Here is a 16166-nt window from a genome sequence, read left to right on the forward strand (position 1 = left end):
TGTCCCCTACTTCCATACACTTTAGCTGGACAACAGTAGCCATCACTACAAGTATATCCAGATTGGGTACAGAGTTATGTCCCCTACCTCCATACACTTTAGCAGGACAACAGTAGCCATCACTACAAGTATATCCAGACTGGGTACAGAGTTATGTCCCCTACCTCCATACACTTTAGCTGGACAACAGTAGCCATCACTACAAGTATATCCAGACTGGGTACAGAGTTATGTCCCCTACCTCCATACACTTTAGCTGGACAACAGTAGCCATCACTACAAGTATATCCAGACTGGGTACAGAGTTATGTCCCCTTACCTCCATACACTTTAGCTGGACAACAGTAACCATCACTACAAGTATATCCAGACTGGGTACAGAGTTATGTCCCCTTACCTCCATACACTTTAGCTGGACAACAGTAGCCATCACTACAAGTATATCCAGACTGGGTACAGAGTTATGTCCCCTTACCTCCATACACACTTTAGCTGGACAACTGTAATCATCACTACAAGTATATCCAGACTGGGTACAGAGTTATGTCCCCTTATCTCAATACACTTTAGCCGGACAACAGTAACCATCACTACAAGTATATCCAGACTGGGTACAGAGTTATGTCCCTTTACCTCAATTCACTTTAGCTGGACAACTGTAATCTTCACTACAAGTATATCCAGACTAGGTACAGTTATGTCCCCTTACCTCCATACACTTTAGCTGGACAACAGTAACCATCACCACAAGTATATCCAGACTGGGTACAGAGTTATGTCCCCTTATCTCAATACACTTTAGCGGACAACAGTAACCATCACTACAAGTATATCCAGACTGGGTACAGAGTTATGTCCCCTTACCTCCATACACTTTAGCTGGACAACAGTAGCCATCACTACAAGTATATCCAGACTGGGTACAGAGTTATGTCCCCTTACCTCCATACACTTTAGCTGGACAACAGTAGCCATCACTACAAGTATATCCAGACTGGGTACAGGGTTTCTCCCTTGAACACGTGACCATTTGATCATGATACTCTGCTGGTTTTCCTCCATTAGCACAAACATCTGGAAAGTAGAGAAATACCCAGATTAATTATAGATAGCAAAACAACATACAATATTTTGCTACAGCTCTCCTTACACCTTTTTTAGGATTAAAATTCCTAAAATAGGTATTAGCGATCATGATAATTTACCTGAAATTTTAACTTTAAGAGCAACAGCACTTCTTTTACATTGAGAAGACTGTATGATTATTTAAGCAACAGTTCAATAAATAATATTTTTTTTATTACACCAAGGCTAGTTTCTGTGTTTACTTTCAAGGATGAATTATTAAATAAAGGTTTACCTGTAAAGACCCTGACAGGACAACAGTGGCCATACAGACAGCTGTATCCTGGTCCACATCTGTCATTGATGGGACATGTCCTTATCGCTCCGTCCATGATTTCTGGTAACGCATCACCTGGACATTTACCTGTTAGGGAAAAGAAAATCACCAACATTATTCAAATTAAAATGGTAAGGTTAAAAAATTACAGTGGGACTAGAATTACATATCCATTTACTCAAAACTTTTAAAAGAAGTATTCTCCGTCCACAAATTAAATCTTTTCTGCGAGTGAAATATTTACAAAGCCTATTGGTGATATGACTCATATACCACATTGTGAATCAAATTCAAAAGCAATATCAAGATATTTTTTTTTAAGAAATCAAGCTTACCCTCTGTAGAGAATTTCTGTGGACAACAGTATCCGTTCTGACAGCTGTATCCTGGTGACGTACAGAGGGTGGTCCTGTTACACATACGAGGTTCTCCAGTCTCCATCTTGTCTGGGATTCCATTAAATGGACACAGATCAGATTGTACAGGGACTGGACAACAATAGTTATTGGTACACATGTAGCTTTTATGTCCACAGTCTGAATGTTCAACACAAAATTTGTCCCGACCATACATCTGCTCTGCTATCCCTCCTTTGGGACAAGGGCCTAAAAACCAACATAAGCATGTAAAGACAAGACTAAAATCTGTCTTCTACACATTTTGATACTTACAGCTGTTTTACTTATTTTAAAAACAAGTGCAAAGTTTAGTCAAGGGCAATAACTCTGTAACTTGGTGTCAGAATGACAAGACAAAACTCAAATCACAGATCTCCAAATAGTTTTGAGTACTAAATATAAGACACATGATTTTACTTCAACTGAAACTTGCATCCAGTGTTTTTGCTTGAAATACACATATCTGATGGTATTTCTGAACAGGTTGAAACCAAAATGTGCATTTCTAGAACAAGGTATAAATATCACAATGGTTAACATTTAATTCATTTACAATCATCTCGTATTTAAAATATCATAAACTCACTTTTATAGGCGACCCTCTGAGGACAACAGTAGCCACCATCACACGCGTACATCCCCCCACCATCACATGTCTTGTTAGGGTGACACGTCTGTGGGCGATGGTCATGGTACGCTGGTTTTCCACCGTTAGGACAGGCACCTGTAAAAAATAATCAACAGTTACAGATTTAGTGTGTACATGTCTGTGTTTTCTTTAGTTTTTTTTTAATAAACAAAATAATCCTTCCCTTTAATGCATACCATCTCTGGTAATCTTAAAATGAGAGACCACATCATGGGCATTACCGTGGAAAACAGATGTTTGAAAGATATTTTATTGACTTTTATTTTCTTAGTCAATGCCAAAATGACCCTATAGTATTGCTGTACTTTGTCAGTACTACAAATTATGATATATCATCAGATATACTATAAATTTTACGTTAATTTTTCTTTGTTTTCATACTAAATCCAACTTTACCATTATAAATCCCAGAATGGCGTGAAATAGCACGCAGAATCACACAGTTTGAAAATAAATGTTTTCATACCATTAAAAAATAGTGACATCAATGCTTAAATAAAATAACATATAAAAGTTTGAAAGTTATAATACGGTCAAAAAATAAAGAACTTTTGACCTTGAAATCCACTAACCAAGGATGTGTTATTTTACACTTTACATAATAAGGTGTATATGCTGAAAGTTTACAACCAAATGACCAATGCTTAAAAATTTCAATCACATAAATCTATCTTATATCCATAAGCCAGAGCTTGTCAGCAGTAACCATCCCTTCAAGTATATCAAGACTGGGTACAGGGTTATGTCCCCTTACCTCCATACACTTTAGCTGGACAACAGTAACCCCCATTACAAGTATATCAAGACTGGGTACAGGGTTATGTCCCCTTACCTCCATACACTTTAGCTGGACAACAGTAACCCCCTCAAGTATATCAGACTGGACGAGTTATGTCTACTCCATACACTTAGCTTGGCAGCAGTAACCATCCCTTCAAGTATATCCAGACTGGGTACAGAGTTATGTCCCCTTACCTCCATACACTTTAGCTGGACAACAGTAACCCCCATTACAAGTATATCCAGATTGTCTACACGGTTTCTCCTTTGAGCACATCACCATTTGACCATCATGCCTTGCTGGATTTCCGCCATTGCCACAAACACCTAGATGAAACAGCACAAAATCAGACATATTAACCTCTGATGATCAGAAACCAGTATTTTCATACCTTATATATAGAAGAGGTACTACTGTACTCAACATTTTGAAGCATTTTTCGATGAATCAAAAATGAAAGTTCACCAAAGATGTAAAAGATAAAAATAATTAAAATCATCATTAGGATACAATGTATGCAGATAAAAATGATAAGTTTCTATGATTTCTTTGAGTGATTACCGTATTCGACCCAATAAGCGCCTATGTCCCTATAAGCGCCTCTCCCCCTTTTTGAGGCCTCAATTTCAATTGCCCATGCATAAATAAGGACCAAAATTACATAAAACCGTATAGATTTGCAATAATTTTGACTTATTAGCACCTTTTCATTATTATCAATTTCTTTATTGGGTCGAATACGGTAACGAGAAATAACTTGCTTGGTTACAGTTAGTTTTTCATAAGAAATAAGCAATGAGGCAAGAATTTACATAACTTCGACAAAGCCAGTTGAAATCTAAAGATGCAGTATGAAGTGGAAGACTTTATCATAAAAGCAGTAGGTGGTAGATCACTCTTTAGAAGCAGTATAAGAGTCAATAAGTATGACAGAAGATGTATAGCACTGCTAGCAAATACATTTTCTCTTCTTGTGTTACAGAATTGACTGATCCCAGGCAGTAACTAACTACGCTTTGTGCTTGCAAATACACATGTATCTATTCAATGTCAAAGCAAACATTGTAGCATACACAGTACAAAATGCAAACTCACATGCGGTTTCATTGACAGCAGGCAATCTGTCAATTGACTTCCAACAAATTACTCACAGTGGTGACAAAAGAATTTTGTATATATTCTAGGGTGAAGACTTTGAAAAGGAAAGAGGAGTGGAAGAACAGGAGTCGACCGTCATTACAATTGTAACAATTATTACCTGTAAAGATCCTGACAGGACAACAGTAGCCATACTGACAGCTGTATCCTGGTCCACACCTGCCATTGTTGGGGCACATCCTTATCGCTCCGTCCATCATTTCTGGTAACGCATCACTCGGACATTTACCTGTCATGGAAAATTCCTCAGATGCTTTATCATAAATTCAGCAAAGGTATTTGTGAAAAAAAGTTACCGTAAGAACAAGTAAGATTTCAACTGCATACTTTTGTCTGCATAGGTACAGGCCCACTACACCTGTACATTGTGTTTTATGTCTATCATTACATGTGTCTCTAAGTGAGTGGATCTGATAGTTATCATTAATGTAAAAAGTAAATTAAATGTACTTCTCACCATATAACTAAATATCTTTAAACATAATAAATCTTCTGACTTAAAATTGTCTCACAAGAAAATGTGATGTTGGGAATGAAATATGCAGGCATATGGTATAAAGAGTTAAGATATTACAAATTTACTTGAAGTAAGTTAATTTTTAAAATGATATCTATGATAACTTACCCTCAGTAGAGAATTTTTGTGGACAACAGTAACCGTTCTGACAGCTGTACCCTGGTGTCATACAGGGAGTAGTCATGTTACACATACGAGTTTCTCCAGTCTCCATCTTGTCTGGGATTCCATTAAATGGACACATACCAGATTGTACAGGGACTGGACAACAATGGTTATTGTTACATGTGTAGCTTCCTGATCCGCAATCTTCATTTTTGATGCAAATTTTATCCATACCATCCATCTGTGCTGGCATACCACCATTGGGGCAGGGGCCTGTAAATACAAATCAGACAATGTTATATATAAAATCTCATTGCTCAATTGCTATGCCCAAATGGTACATTTGATATCATGATACAACAAACCTATAGTATTATTGCACGATAACAGATATGTGATTCGTCTTCTGCATGTATGAAAGATTCTCACTTTAATCAGACCATGTGCATCAAAACAGAAATAGGAGCACATTAGTCAACTTAGTGTAATGTTGATTTTACAGCTTGTCCACATGTTTCATTGTATTCTGAGGGTTAGAGAATCTTTCATAATGAATAGCACAATGAGATTAATTAAAGCATAGGCAGAAGTCACCAATAACAACAGTGCCGAGTAAGTGAACACAGATGAAATTGATTGGTCAATTAAACTCAGTGAATTGGACCTGATTAGTCTTTTACCCGAGACATCATGACGTCTTCTATGTTTGACACCAATCTGATTAAAGTACAGATCCTTATAACCACTCTGTACAATAGAGGTACTGACAACATCCCATAAGGGGTTATGTTCGGATGACCTTTTACCATGTGTACTTCAGATCAAATACATTTTCTACACATTGCTATGTCAATTGATAACGCCATCTTGTCCTAATATACATATACATTTAGCTTTGTTGTGCACTTTGGGCGAGATGACTATGTACAGGAAATAATTCGGACAGCTTTTTAAAACTATTTTGTCCCCAGTCAAGATTCTGGCAGTGCCAATTTGATTGGCCATTTTCAAAGGTCATCTTGACGTGACCCCTAACGGGATGTTGTCAGATCCTCTTATCAAACGTAGTGATAAAAAGGATCGGTATTTTAATCAGATTGGTTTGACACAAGAATAGAAATTTTGGTATGCTTTATAAAAATGTAGTTGACACAACTGCAGTATTCAATTCAACTGTGTTTGAATAATATGTGTTAAATTTGATACGATAAAGATGAAAAACAGGGACCAAACAAAACATTTGTTCGTCACAAGTGAGTTTTAATGTATTTATGTTTTCATTGAAAACTAAAAATTCTTAACATCAGTGAAATGTTCAGAAAATACCCAAGAACAATAGTATTATATAGATTCACAAATAGTATAAAAGAGTAAACCATAAAATTTTCTCTTATTTACAGAAAACTGCAGAGCATTGAAATCGCATATGTTAAGTACAATTCAGTAATAAATTATATGCCTATAAAACTACAAAACACTGAGTCATGACAAGAAGCAAATATTGGTTTATTATTGGTTATGATTACTAGGAAGTTGGTTTATCTATCATCTTCAACCTTTCTGACATCTAATGGAAGTAGAGAACATTTCCTCTGTCAAAAACCCAAAAGAGAAAAAAAAAATGAGTATAGAAATATTAAACCTATTTTTACTGGATGAAGTACTTGTATGTTAAAAGAAATACATGAACATTGTATATTTATGTCTCCTTCACTTACCACCAAAGGCGACCCTCTGAGGACAACAGTAGCCACCATCACACGCGTACATCCCACTTTCATCACATGTCTTGTTATTATGACACGTCTGTGGGCGATGGTCATGGTACGCTGGTTTTCCACCGTTCGGGCAGGCACCTGTATCAAATAGTCAACAGTAAGTGATGTATGTTTGAAATCCAATAACATGATATGAAATTATTACACTGAACATGTAATTTAGGTTATGGAAGTACGCTCAAAGTTTACAGTCAAATGACCAACACTTCTAAATTCCAATCACATAACTTATTTCCATACATTTTAGCTGGACAACATTAACCATCACTACAAGTATATCCAGACTGGGTACAGAGTTATGCCCCCTTACCTCCATATAAACTTTAGCTGGACAACAGTTACCATGGCCGTTTTCGATTATACGGTTTGACTGGTTGGACGTAGTTGTTCGTTTATTAATTAAAGACGGACCTGATGATTTTATATTGTTTTAAGATGAGCCTTGACAAAGCCCACACAGGCCTGTATTAAAAACTGCAGGTCCGTCAGGATTTATACTTGAAATAATGACTTTAACCAACGGTCGAACCGGTTGTTCCGAATAAACGAAAACGGCCCATCACTACAAGTATAACCAGACTGGGTACAGAGTTATGACCCCCTTACCTCCATACACTTTAGCAGGACAACAGTTACCATCATTACAAGTATACCCAGACTGGGTACAGAGTTATGTCCCCTTACCTCCATACACTTTAGTTGGACAACAGTAACCATCCCTACAAGTATATCCAGACTGGGTACAAAGTTATGTCCCCTTACCCCCATACACTTAGCTGGACAACAACTATTAACCATCACTTCAAGTATACTCAGACTGGGTACAGAGTTATGTCCCCTTACCTCCATACACTTTAGCTGGACAACAGTAACCATCACTACAAGTATATCCAGACTGGGTACAGAGTTATGTCCCCTTACCTCCATACACTTTAGCTGGACAACAGTAACCATCACTACAAGTATACTCAGACTGGGTACAGAGTTATGTCCCCTTACCTCCATACACTTTAGCTGGACAACAGTAACCATCCCTACAAGTATATCCAGACTGGGTACAGAGTTATGTCCCCTTACCTCCATACACTTTAGCTGGACAACAGTAACCATCACTACAAGTATACTCAGACTGGGTACAGAGTTATGTCCCCTTACCTCCATACACTTTAGCTGGACAACAGTAACCATCACTACAAGTATATCCAGACTGGGTACAGAGTTATGTCCCCTTACCTCCATACACTTTAGCTGGACAACAGTAACCATCCCTACAAGTATATCCAGACTGGGTACAGAGTTATGTCCCCTTACCTCCATACACTTTAGCTGGACAACAGTAACCCCCATTACAAGTATATCCAGATTGTCTACACGGTTTCTCCTTTGAACACTTCACCATTCGATCATCTGACATTGCTGGATTCCCACCATTGTCACAAACACCTGGAAGAAACAGCACACAATTCATGCAATGAAAGCATACCATAATGTACCGCATTTCATTTATACATCTTTGAGCTTGAATATTAATTATGGTGTAAAGCTTAATTGCTGCATCAACTATAATATCTAAATTCAACATTCAACTGTAACAAAAATTACCTGTGAAGAGCCTGACAGGACAACAGTAGCCATACTGACAGCTGTATCCTGGTCCACATCTGTCATTGTTGGGACATGTCCTCACCGCCCCGTCCATCAATTCTGGTAACGCATCACCAGGACATTTATCTGTTGAAAAAAAATTCACAGTTTTGATTGGCCTTATGTTTAAAAGGTTATTGCAAAATTTCATGGAATTTGCTTCTGCAGTTTTAGAAAAGTAGAAAATGTAAATTGTTATGTGGACCCACAACAACGACACACAACAGACAAAAGGTGATTAGAATTAGTCACTTGACATAAAAAATTCAGGTTGTCTCATGGTAAAAAGAATTAGAGAATAAAGAGTAGAGTTAGAGTTAAAAAATATACTTGAAATTAGTTATTTTCAAAAATGATAATGATAACTAACCTTCAGTAGAGAATTTCTGTGGACAACAGTAACCGTCCTGACAGCTGTATCCTGGTGTCATACAGGGAGTGGTCATGTTACACATACGAGTTTCTCCAGTCTCCATCTTGTCTGGGATTCCATTAAATGGACACATACCAGATTGCACAGGGACAGGACAACAATGGTTATTGGTACACATGTAGCTTAGATGTCCACAGTCTACATCTACCTGACACTGTTTATCTGTACCGTCCATCTGGGCTGGCATTCCACCATTGGGGCAGGGGCCTGGAAATACATTACTACTGTTAAATTTCTCACTTTATTTGGTAATCAAACATTTTGTATTTTAACCATTATCATTAATATTTGTCATCCTTCATATTTGCATCTAAATCAGGTAACATCTAAATTTGGAACAATTAAAAGCATAATTTATGGAAAGATTATTGACATGTAGGATATCTCAATTCATAGGGAATTATAATTTGAGTTTTTATCTAATTCATCAAACCAGGTAGAGCAACATGCTTAATAGGATACTATAGCCATGGCAACCCAAATCAACAAAGTGACATTTGATGTTCAGAAAATTACGACTAATTGATGTATGTTTCATCATTCCAAAACTCAATATTCTGGGCCCAGTTTCATGAACATTCCTTAACTTTAAGAAATGACTTAACTTAAAATTCTCCATTGGAAAGCATTACAGATTTTAAAGAAGGCTCCTTAGGTTAACTTAAGGGTTTTCCTTAACTTCAGTAATGCTGTACACTAATATTTTGTGAAACAATCTATCTTTAGTAGCGATGACCTTTGTAGTCGACCTTTTGACCTCAAAATTAATCCCAAGCTATGTTATCCCTATGTTACCATTATATGTAGTTTGTTCTCAAGTTATCATCTGGAAACCAAATCTGAAAGGACGGACGGACGAACGGATGGACAAACAGACAGACAGGAACAAACACAGTCCCCTCCGATTTCACCAGCAGGGACTACTAACATTTCAATCCTATGCGCAAGTGCTATGTGTTAAAGGTTGCATATACAAGAAGTACTCTGTTTACAGCCATTCACTGTTATGTAATTAAAAACACAATAGATATGATTAAAAGCTTTAACCTTTGATGTGAAATTATTGTTTTCCAATTAACCAATTGAAATTGTTCCTAGCCAATCCACCACTAGATGTCGCAGTTTACCTCAGTTTGGAAGCAGATTTCACTCCTTCACTTACCACTATAGGCGACCCTCTGAGGACAACAGAAGCCACCATCACACATGTACATCCCATCACATGTCTTGTTGGGGTGACATGTCTGCGGGCGGCCATCGTGATACATTGGTTCTCCACCGTTAGGACAATCATCTGTTTAAAAATAGTTAAGAATTAGTGATGTTTGTGTGTTTGTGCTTTCTTTTTTGTTTTGTTTTTTGTGTGCTTGGATTCTCCAACATTTGGGCAGGAATCTTTAAAAATTTCACATAAAAGGATTTAACAAGTACTATTATTATATTAATAGAACTTTGTAATTGTAAATCGTAAAATTAAATTGTGGAAAGCTGTGAAAAAGCAAAATTGGTCACAACTAAAAAATATATTGGTTCAAAGTACCATATATATAACGTTATTTTTCCTGATTTGAATTGAAATGAGAATTTCATATTTTTTAGCCATTTTTAATTTTTGAGAATCTAGTTTAAGAGATATATGATTCAAACCTTTCTCAATATTTCACTGATCAATTTTTTTCCAATATGTCACACAAAATCATGAACATATCATCCGGCAGAAAAAAAACCTAAAATTTAAGCTTTGTCAGATGAGGCCGAATGAACTTGATCTATTTATTGAGTAAATGAAACAGGAATATGGCTGAATACTGAAAACTGGCTACAGAGTTATGTCCCCTTACCTCCATACACTTTAGCTGGACAACAGTAGCCATCACTACAAGTATATCCAGACTGGGTACAGAGTTATGTCCCCTTACCTCCATACACTTTAGCTGGACAACAGTAACCATCCCTACAAGTATAACCAGACTGGGCACAGGGTTTCTCCTTTGAACACATCACCATTTGGTCGTCCTTCACTGCCGGATTGCCTCCATTACCACAAAAACCTGGGACGGGATAAAAAAAGGTATGATTTATATATTCAAAGAAATTGGGATATCGTTCAATAAAGAAAGCTGTGTGAAGCAGAACAAAATGTGAGAAATTGTAGAACAAATTACAAATATGCTATCCTTTCACATTTGAATCCTATTACCTATGTATACCGTATTTGCCATGATTATTATGCAGGGTGCTTAAAAAATTGTAACAAAGGGAGCGCTTATTAGTGAACCAAAATGTGAGTTGTGGATGAAAAATTCTGCCATATGTTAACTCTTTCTGTACTCATGACATTAATCTGTTACAGTAAACATGCATATGCCTTTTTACCCATGAGACACATTATTATGTCATGATTCACATGGTAAAGACTTGCATGTTCATGTAGTATGGGTTACAATGCTGATGTTAGAGGCATCACATGTTATAAAACATCGTTTAATCCATGGGATGGGGGCATTTTTACAACTTCAAATCCTCCTCCAGAAGAGGGTAGGGGTTCTTATAGGGGGAGGGGACCTAATTACGGCAAATACAGTATATATTATTCATTCTAAAGCCGACTCTCCAACACTCTCACCAATAATATTTCCATAATTTAGATTTTAATATATTATGTAATGGTTGTATTTCATACCAACCTTTTGCTATTATTCTAATTAAAAATCTTCTGTATCACTGATTCATAGACAGCAAAGACAATATTATGCTCGTCAGTATAGAGTGACATTAGGAGGAAAGTTTATTATATTTCTTTAATTAACATATACAAATTTTGTAAGGTTTACCTGTAAAGATCCTGACAGGACAACAGTGGCCATACAGACAGCTGTATCCTGGTCCACATCTGTCATTGATAGGACATGTTCTTATTGCCCCGTCCATGATTTCTGGTAAGGCATCGCCCGGACATTTACCTGTTGGGAAAAATATTTGAGCATTAACAAAGAAATCAACATTATCAAGTTATCTCCATTGTGGGTAGGTAGTTATTGTTTTGGGACCACACTAATGTCTAATGGTAACTACAATATATACACAAGCTTCTGCAGACTTTTTGGTCTGTAAGCTGAGAGCGGACCTAATACCAATATATATTTTACATGCACAGTAGACAAAATCTTCAAAGAATTTACCTTCAGTTGAGTATTTCCGAGGACAACAGTAACCTTCCTGACAGCTGTATCCTGGTGTCATACAGGGAGTGGTCCTGTTACACATACGAGTTTCTCCTGTCTCCATCTTGTCTGGGATTCCATTAAATGGACACATACCAGATTGCACAGGGACGGGACAACAAAACTCATTGTAACATGTGTAGCTTCCTTGTCCACAGTCTATATTTATGTTACACGATTTATATATACCATCCATCTTGGCTGGCATACCACCATTGGGGCAGTGACCTTTTAAATACACAACAGACAAAGTTATGTACAAAATCTTATATACTGTTAAGAGTTTAAGTTTGCAGGTTGTTTATTTTAGCTATATTCATGTTTTAACTGAAATCTGCAAAATACTAACCACCAGTGAAATATTCAGAAAACCTTAAAAACAATAGTATCGCAAAGATTCATGAATAGTACGGATCGGTAAACTGCAAAACTTACCCTCTGCGAATATCGGCCTTATAATAAACTGCTAAATATTGACACAGTAAATTGAAAGAATATGTCTGTTTAGGGTTGGTTTTTTTTAGTTTTTTTTATGTTTTTTTTTAGTGTCTTTCACTCTAAAATAATGGCCGGAACCGAAGTCCGAGATCGAAATCCTGACCTTTATTAAATTTTTTTTTTTTTTTTTTTGTAGAAAGGTTGGGTAAAAAATTAGGGTCGGGGGTAAAAAATTAGGGTTGGTTCGGGTAACCCTGAACAGGACATATTATTTTTTTGGCCTAATCTATTTTTCATATAAATATGTCAAAAAGTTATATTTCTGTCTCACTCACCACCATAGGCGACCCTCTGAGGACAACAGTAGCCACCATCACATGCATACATCCCACTACCATCACATGTCTTGTTATTATGACACGTCTGTGGGCGGTGGTCATGGAACTGGGGCTCTCCACCATTCGGGCAGGAATCTGTACCAAAATGGTATAAATTTTGTTAACTTTTGTGATGGTTTCTCTAGAGAAATACTAATTAACTACTATGTAGACAAGAATATCATAAATCCTTAACTAAATAATGAATTGTAACTCATCTTGCTTGGATTTGATGAATGTAATGTAGATAGATTCCATAAGCTCTTACAAGAAATTGGTTACACTAAGAATGCATCCAATCTGAGATTTATTGTCCTTCTAATGATAGGGACCATGGTGGTCAAGTGGTTAAGATTTATCAATATACCACAAGCTCTCCACCTCCAAGTTATGGGAACAAATTCCATGTGGGGCATTTGCCAGGTACTAATTTTTTGTCAGGGATTTTTTCTCGAGGTACTCTGGCTTTCATCCATTTTTATACCAGACACATCCTTAAAGATGCTCCAACCATTAAAAAGTTTGAGCTTTTTAACTTTACTTCAGGTTAAGAATATAAACAAGAGATCCCAGAAGGATCTTGGCGCCCACCAAAGAATGATCTACGTCTGACAATAGAAAAGAGGGATCTTTTCTCTGCTTTTCAAACTTTTACTACATATTACTACACATGAAATTTGAGACAGATCTTTTCAGTACTTTCTGTGATATATAGCACTAACAAACTTAATTATCAAAAATCAAAGATGGCTACCTGTTGGCCATACTTGTTGACCGATCGCAGGTCCTAAAATGCAATATGCAGGTCCTAGGAGAACCTACATATAAAATTTGAGACAGATCGCTTCAGTACTTTCTGAGAAATAGTGGTAACAAACTTCAATTATCAAAATTCAAAATGGTGGCCTATCTGCCATCTTGTTGATCGAACGGTCCCAAAATGTAATATGCATAACTAGGGACCTAAGGGAACCTGCACATGATATTTGAGACATATCCCTTCAGTACTTTCTGAGAAATAATGGTGGTAACAAACTTCAACTATCAAAATCCATGATGGCGGCCTGGCGGCCATCTTGTTGACCAATCGGTCCCAAAATGCAATATGCACAACAAGGGCCCTAGGGGAACCTACATGTGAAATTTGAGAGAGATCCCTTCAGTACTTTCTGAGAAATAGCAGTAACAAACTTTAACTATCAAAATCCAAGATGGCGGCCTGGCGGGCATCTTGTTGACCGATCGGTCCTCAAAATGAAATATGCACAACTAAGGCCCTAGGGGAACCTACATGTTAAATTTGAGAGAGATCCCTTTGTACTTTATGAGAAATAGCGGTAACAAACTTTAAGTATCAAAATCCAAGATGGCGGCCATTTTGTTAACCGATCGGTCCTAATCAATACGTAAATATGCACAACTAGGGCCCTAGGGGACCCTACATATGAAATTTGAGAAAGATCCCTTCAGCCCTTTCCGAGAAATAGCGGTAACAAGAAATGTTAACGGACGGAAGGACGGACGGACGGACAGACGACAGACCACGGACGAAAAGCGATTTGAATAATCTGATGATGGTGGGCTATAAAAAAAAAATTAATTGCATCCCGAAAAAAATCTGTACCACTATATCCTATATGGAATGAAGTACTAATTGCACATACACCAAAGGTGAAATAAATCATTATAAATTATTTTTTGCGTTACTTAGACTATTATATACACGATTAAACACCAATTATTGTTCAAATGATGAATATCATTTATGCTCTATCGGCGGTGGAGCATCTTTAAATGACTCTGGCTGTTAATAGAACCTTAATCTAATCAAATCAAACTAAACTTCTAATTAAAGGATGCTTCCCGCGCAAGTCATTTTTTCATAATTTATAGGGATCGCAGAATCAAACCAATAGTAGATTTCAGGAAAATCCCTTGTGGGCACAAGAATTCATAGAGAGGTGAATGTTTTAGGAGCCTGCTGATTGGGTATTCATGGTGCATCAGTTTCAAACATTTAATGTGTGGGTAGGGCAATAAATGTAGATGTTGAATATGTTAAGAATTTTAAAAGCCTGTTTCTGACAGGAGGAGGTAATCAATATTGGAATTTTATGAAAATTTTGGTCAATTTCTGGTGCGGAATTCAACACAAGAGGGCACTCCCCACATAAAAGTTTAGCAAGTTGGTATATGTTAAAAAAAAAATTTTCACAGGTAATTGAGATTAACTTCTTGGAAATCAGTGATGGGTGACCAGACTTAAAAACTCCATTTAACTTGTACAGTGGAAAACGTTAACATTGACGTCTATATGGAAAATCATTTGGTTCTGCAATCTCTTATAGAGTCTCTTGTGACAAATTGATAGAGGAATTACATATGCATAATCATTGATGAAACTCGTGTTATAGGTCAGGTTGGCTAAAATTCTGGTTTCCTTACCTCCATACACTTTAGCTGGACAACATAAACAGTTACCGGACAACCATTCACTACTAAGAGTATATCCAGACTGGGTACAGAGTTATGTCCCTTACCTCCATACACTTTAGCTGGACAACAGTAATCATCACTACAAGTATATCCAGACTGGGTACAGAGTTATGTCCCCTTACCTCCATACACTTTAGCTGGACAACAGTTAACCATCACTACAAGTATATCCAGACTGGGTACAGAGTTATGTCCCCTTACCTCCGTACACTTTAGCTGGACAACAGTAATCATCACTACAAGTATATCCAGACTGGGTACAGAGTTATGTCCCCTTACCTCCATACACTTTAGCTGGACAACAGTAATCATCACTACTACAATATACCAGACTGGGTACAGAGTTATGTCCCCTTACCTCCATACACTTTAGCTGGACAACAGTTAACCATCACTATACAAGTATATCAGACTGGGTACAGAGTTATGTCCCCTTACCTCCATACACTTTAGCTGGACAACAGTTATCATCAATACAAGTATATCCAGACTGGGTACAGAGTTATGTCCCCTTACCTCCATACACTTTAGCTGGACAACAGTTACCATCATCAAGTATACGAGTATATCCAGACTGGGTACAGAGTTATGTCCCCTTACCTCCATACACTTTAGCTGGACAACAGTAATCATTCATACAAGTATATCCAGACTGGGTACAGAGTTATGTCCCCTTACCTCCATACACTTTAGCTGGACAACAGTTAATCATCACTACAAGTATATCCAGACTGGGTACAGAGTTATGTCCCCTTACCTCCATACA

General features: G+C 37.1%; 1 protein-coding gene across 1 annotated transcript in view; it reads right to left on the bottom strand.

Moving 5' to 3' along the window:
• Positions 1–16166, bottom strand: part of LOC138321440 (uncharacterized) — a 79279-nt gene that overhangs the window by 61647 nt on the left and 1466 nt on the right. The window contains exons 4-19 of the mRNA XM_069265137.1: positions 12863–13000; positions 12048–12317; positions 11700–11828; positions 10785–10916; positions 10028–10159; positions 8803–9072; positions 8391–8519; positions 8100–8231; positions 6729–6866; positions 5014–5283; positions 4489–4617; positions 3425–3556; positions 2387–2524; positions 1738–2007; positions 1361–1489; positions 943–1074 (exon numbers count right to left, since the gene is read on the bottom strand). Coding sequence (XP_069121238.1) covers positions 943–1074; positions 1361–1489; positions 1738–2007; positions 2387–2524; positions 3425–3556; positions 4489–4617; positions 5014–5283; positions 6729–6866; positions 8100–8231; positions 8391–8519; positions 8803–9072; positions 10028–10159; positions 10785–10916; positions 11700–11828; positions 12048–12317; positions 12863–13000 — 2670 coding nt within the window. The remainder of the gene's footprint in view (positions 1–942; positions 1075–1360; positions 1490–1737; positions 2008–2386; positions 2525–3424; positions 3557–4488; positions 4618–5013; positions 5284–6728; positions 6867–8099; positions 8232–8390; positions 8520–8802; positions 9073–10027; positions 10160–10784; positions 10917–11699; positions 11829–12047; positions 12318–12862; positions 13001–16166) is intronic.

Source organism: Argopecten irradians, chromosome 4 (assembly GCF_041381155.1).
Source record: "Argopecten irradians isolate NY chromosome 4, Ai_NY, whole genome shotgun sequence".
Lineage (NCBI taxonomy): Eukaryota > Metazoa > Mollusca > Bivalvia > Pectinida > Pectinidae > Argopecten > Argopecten irradians.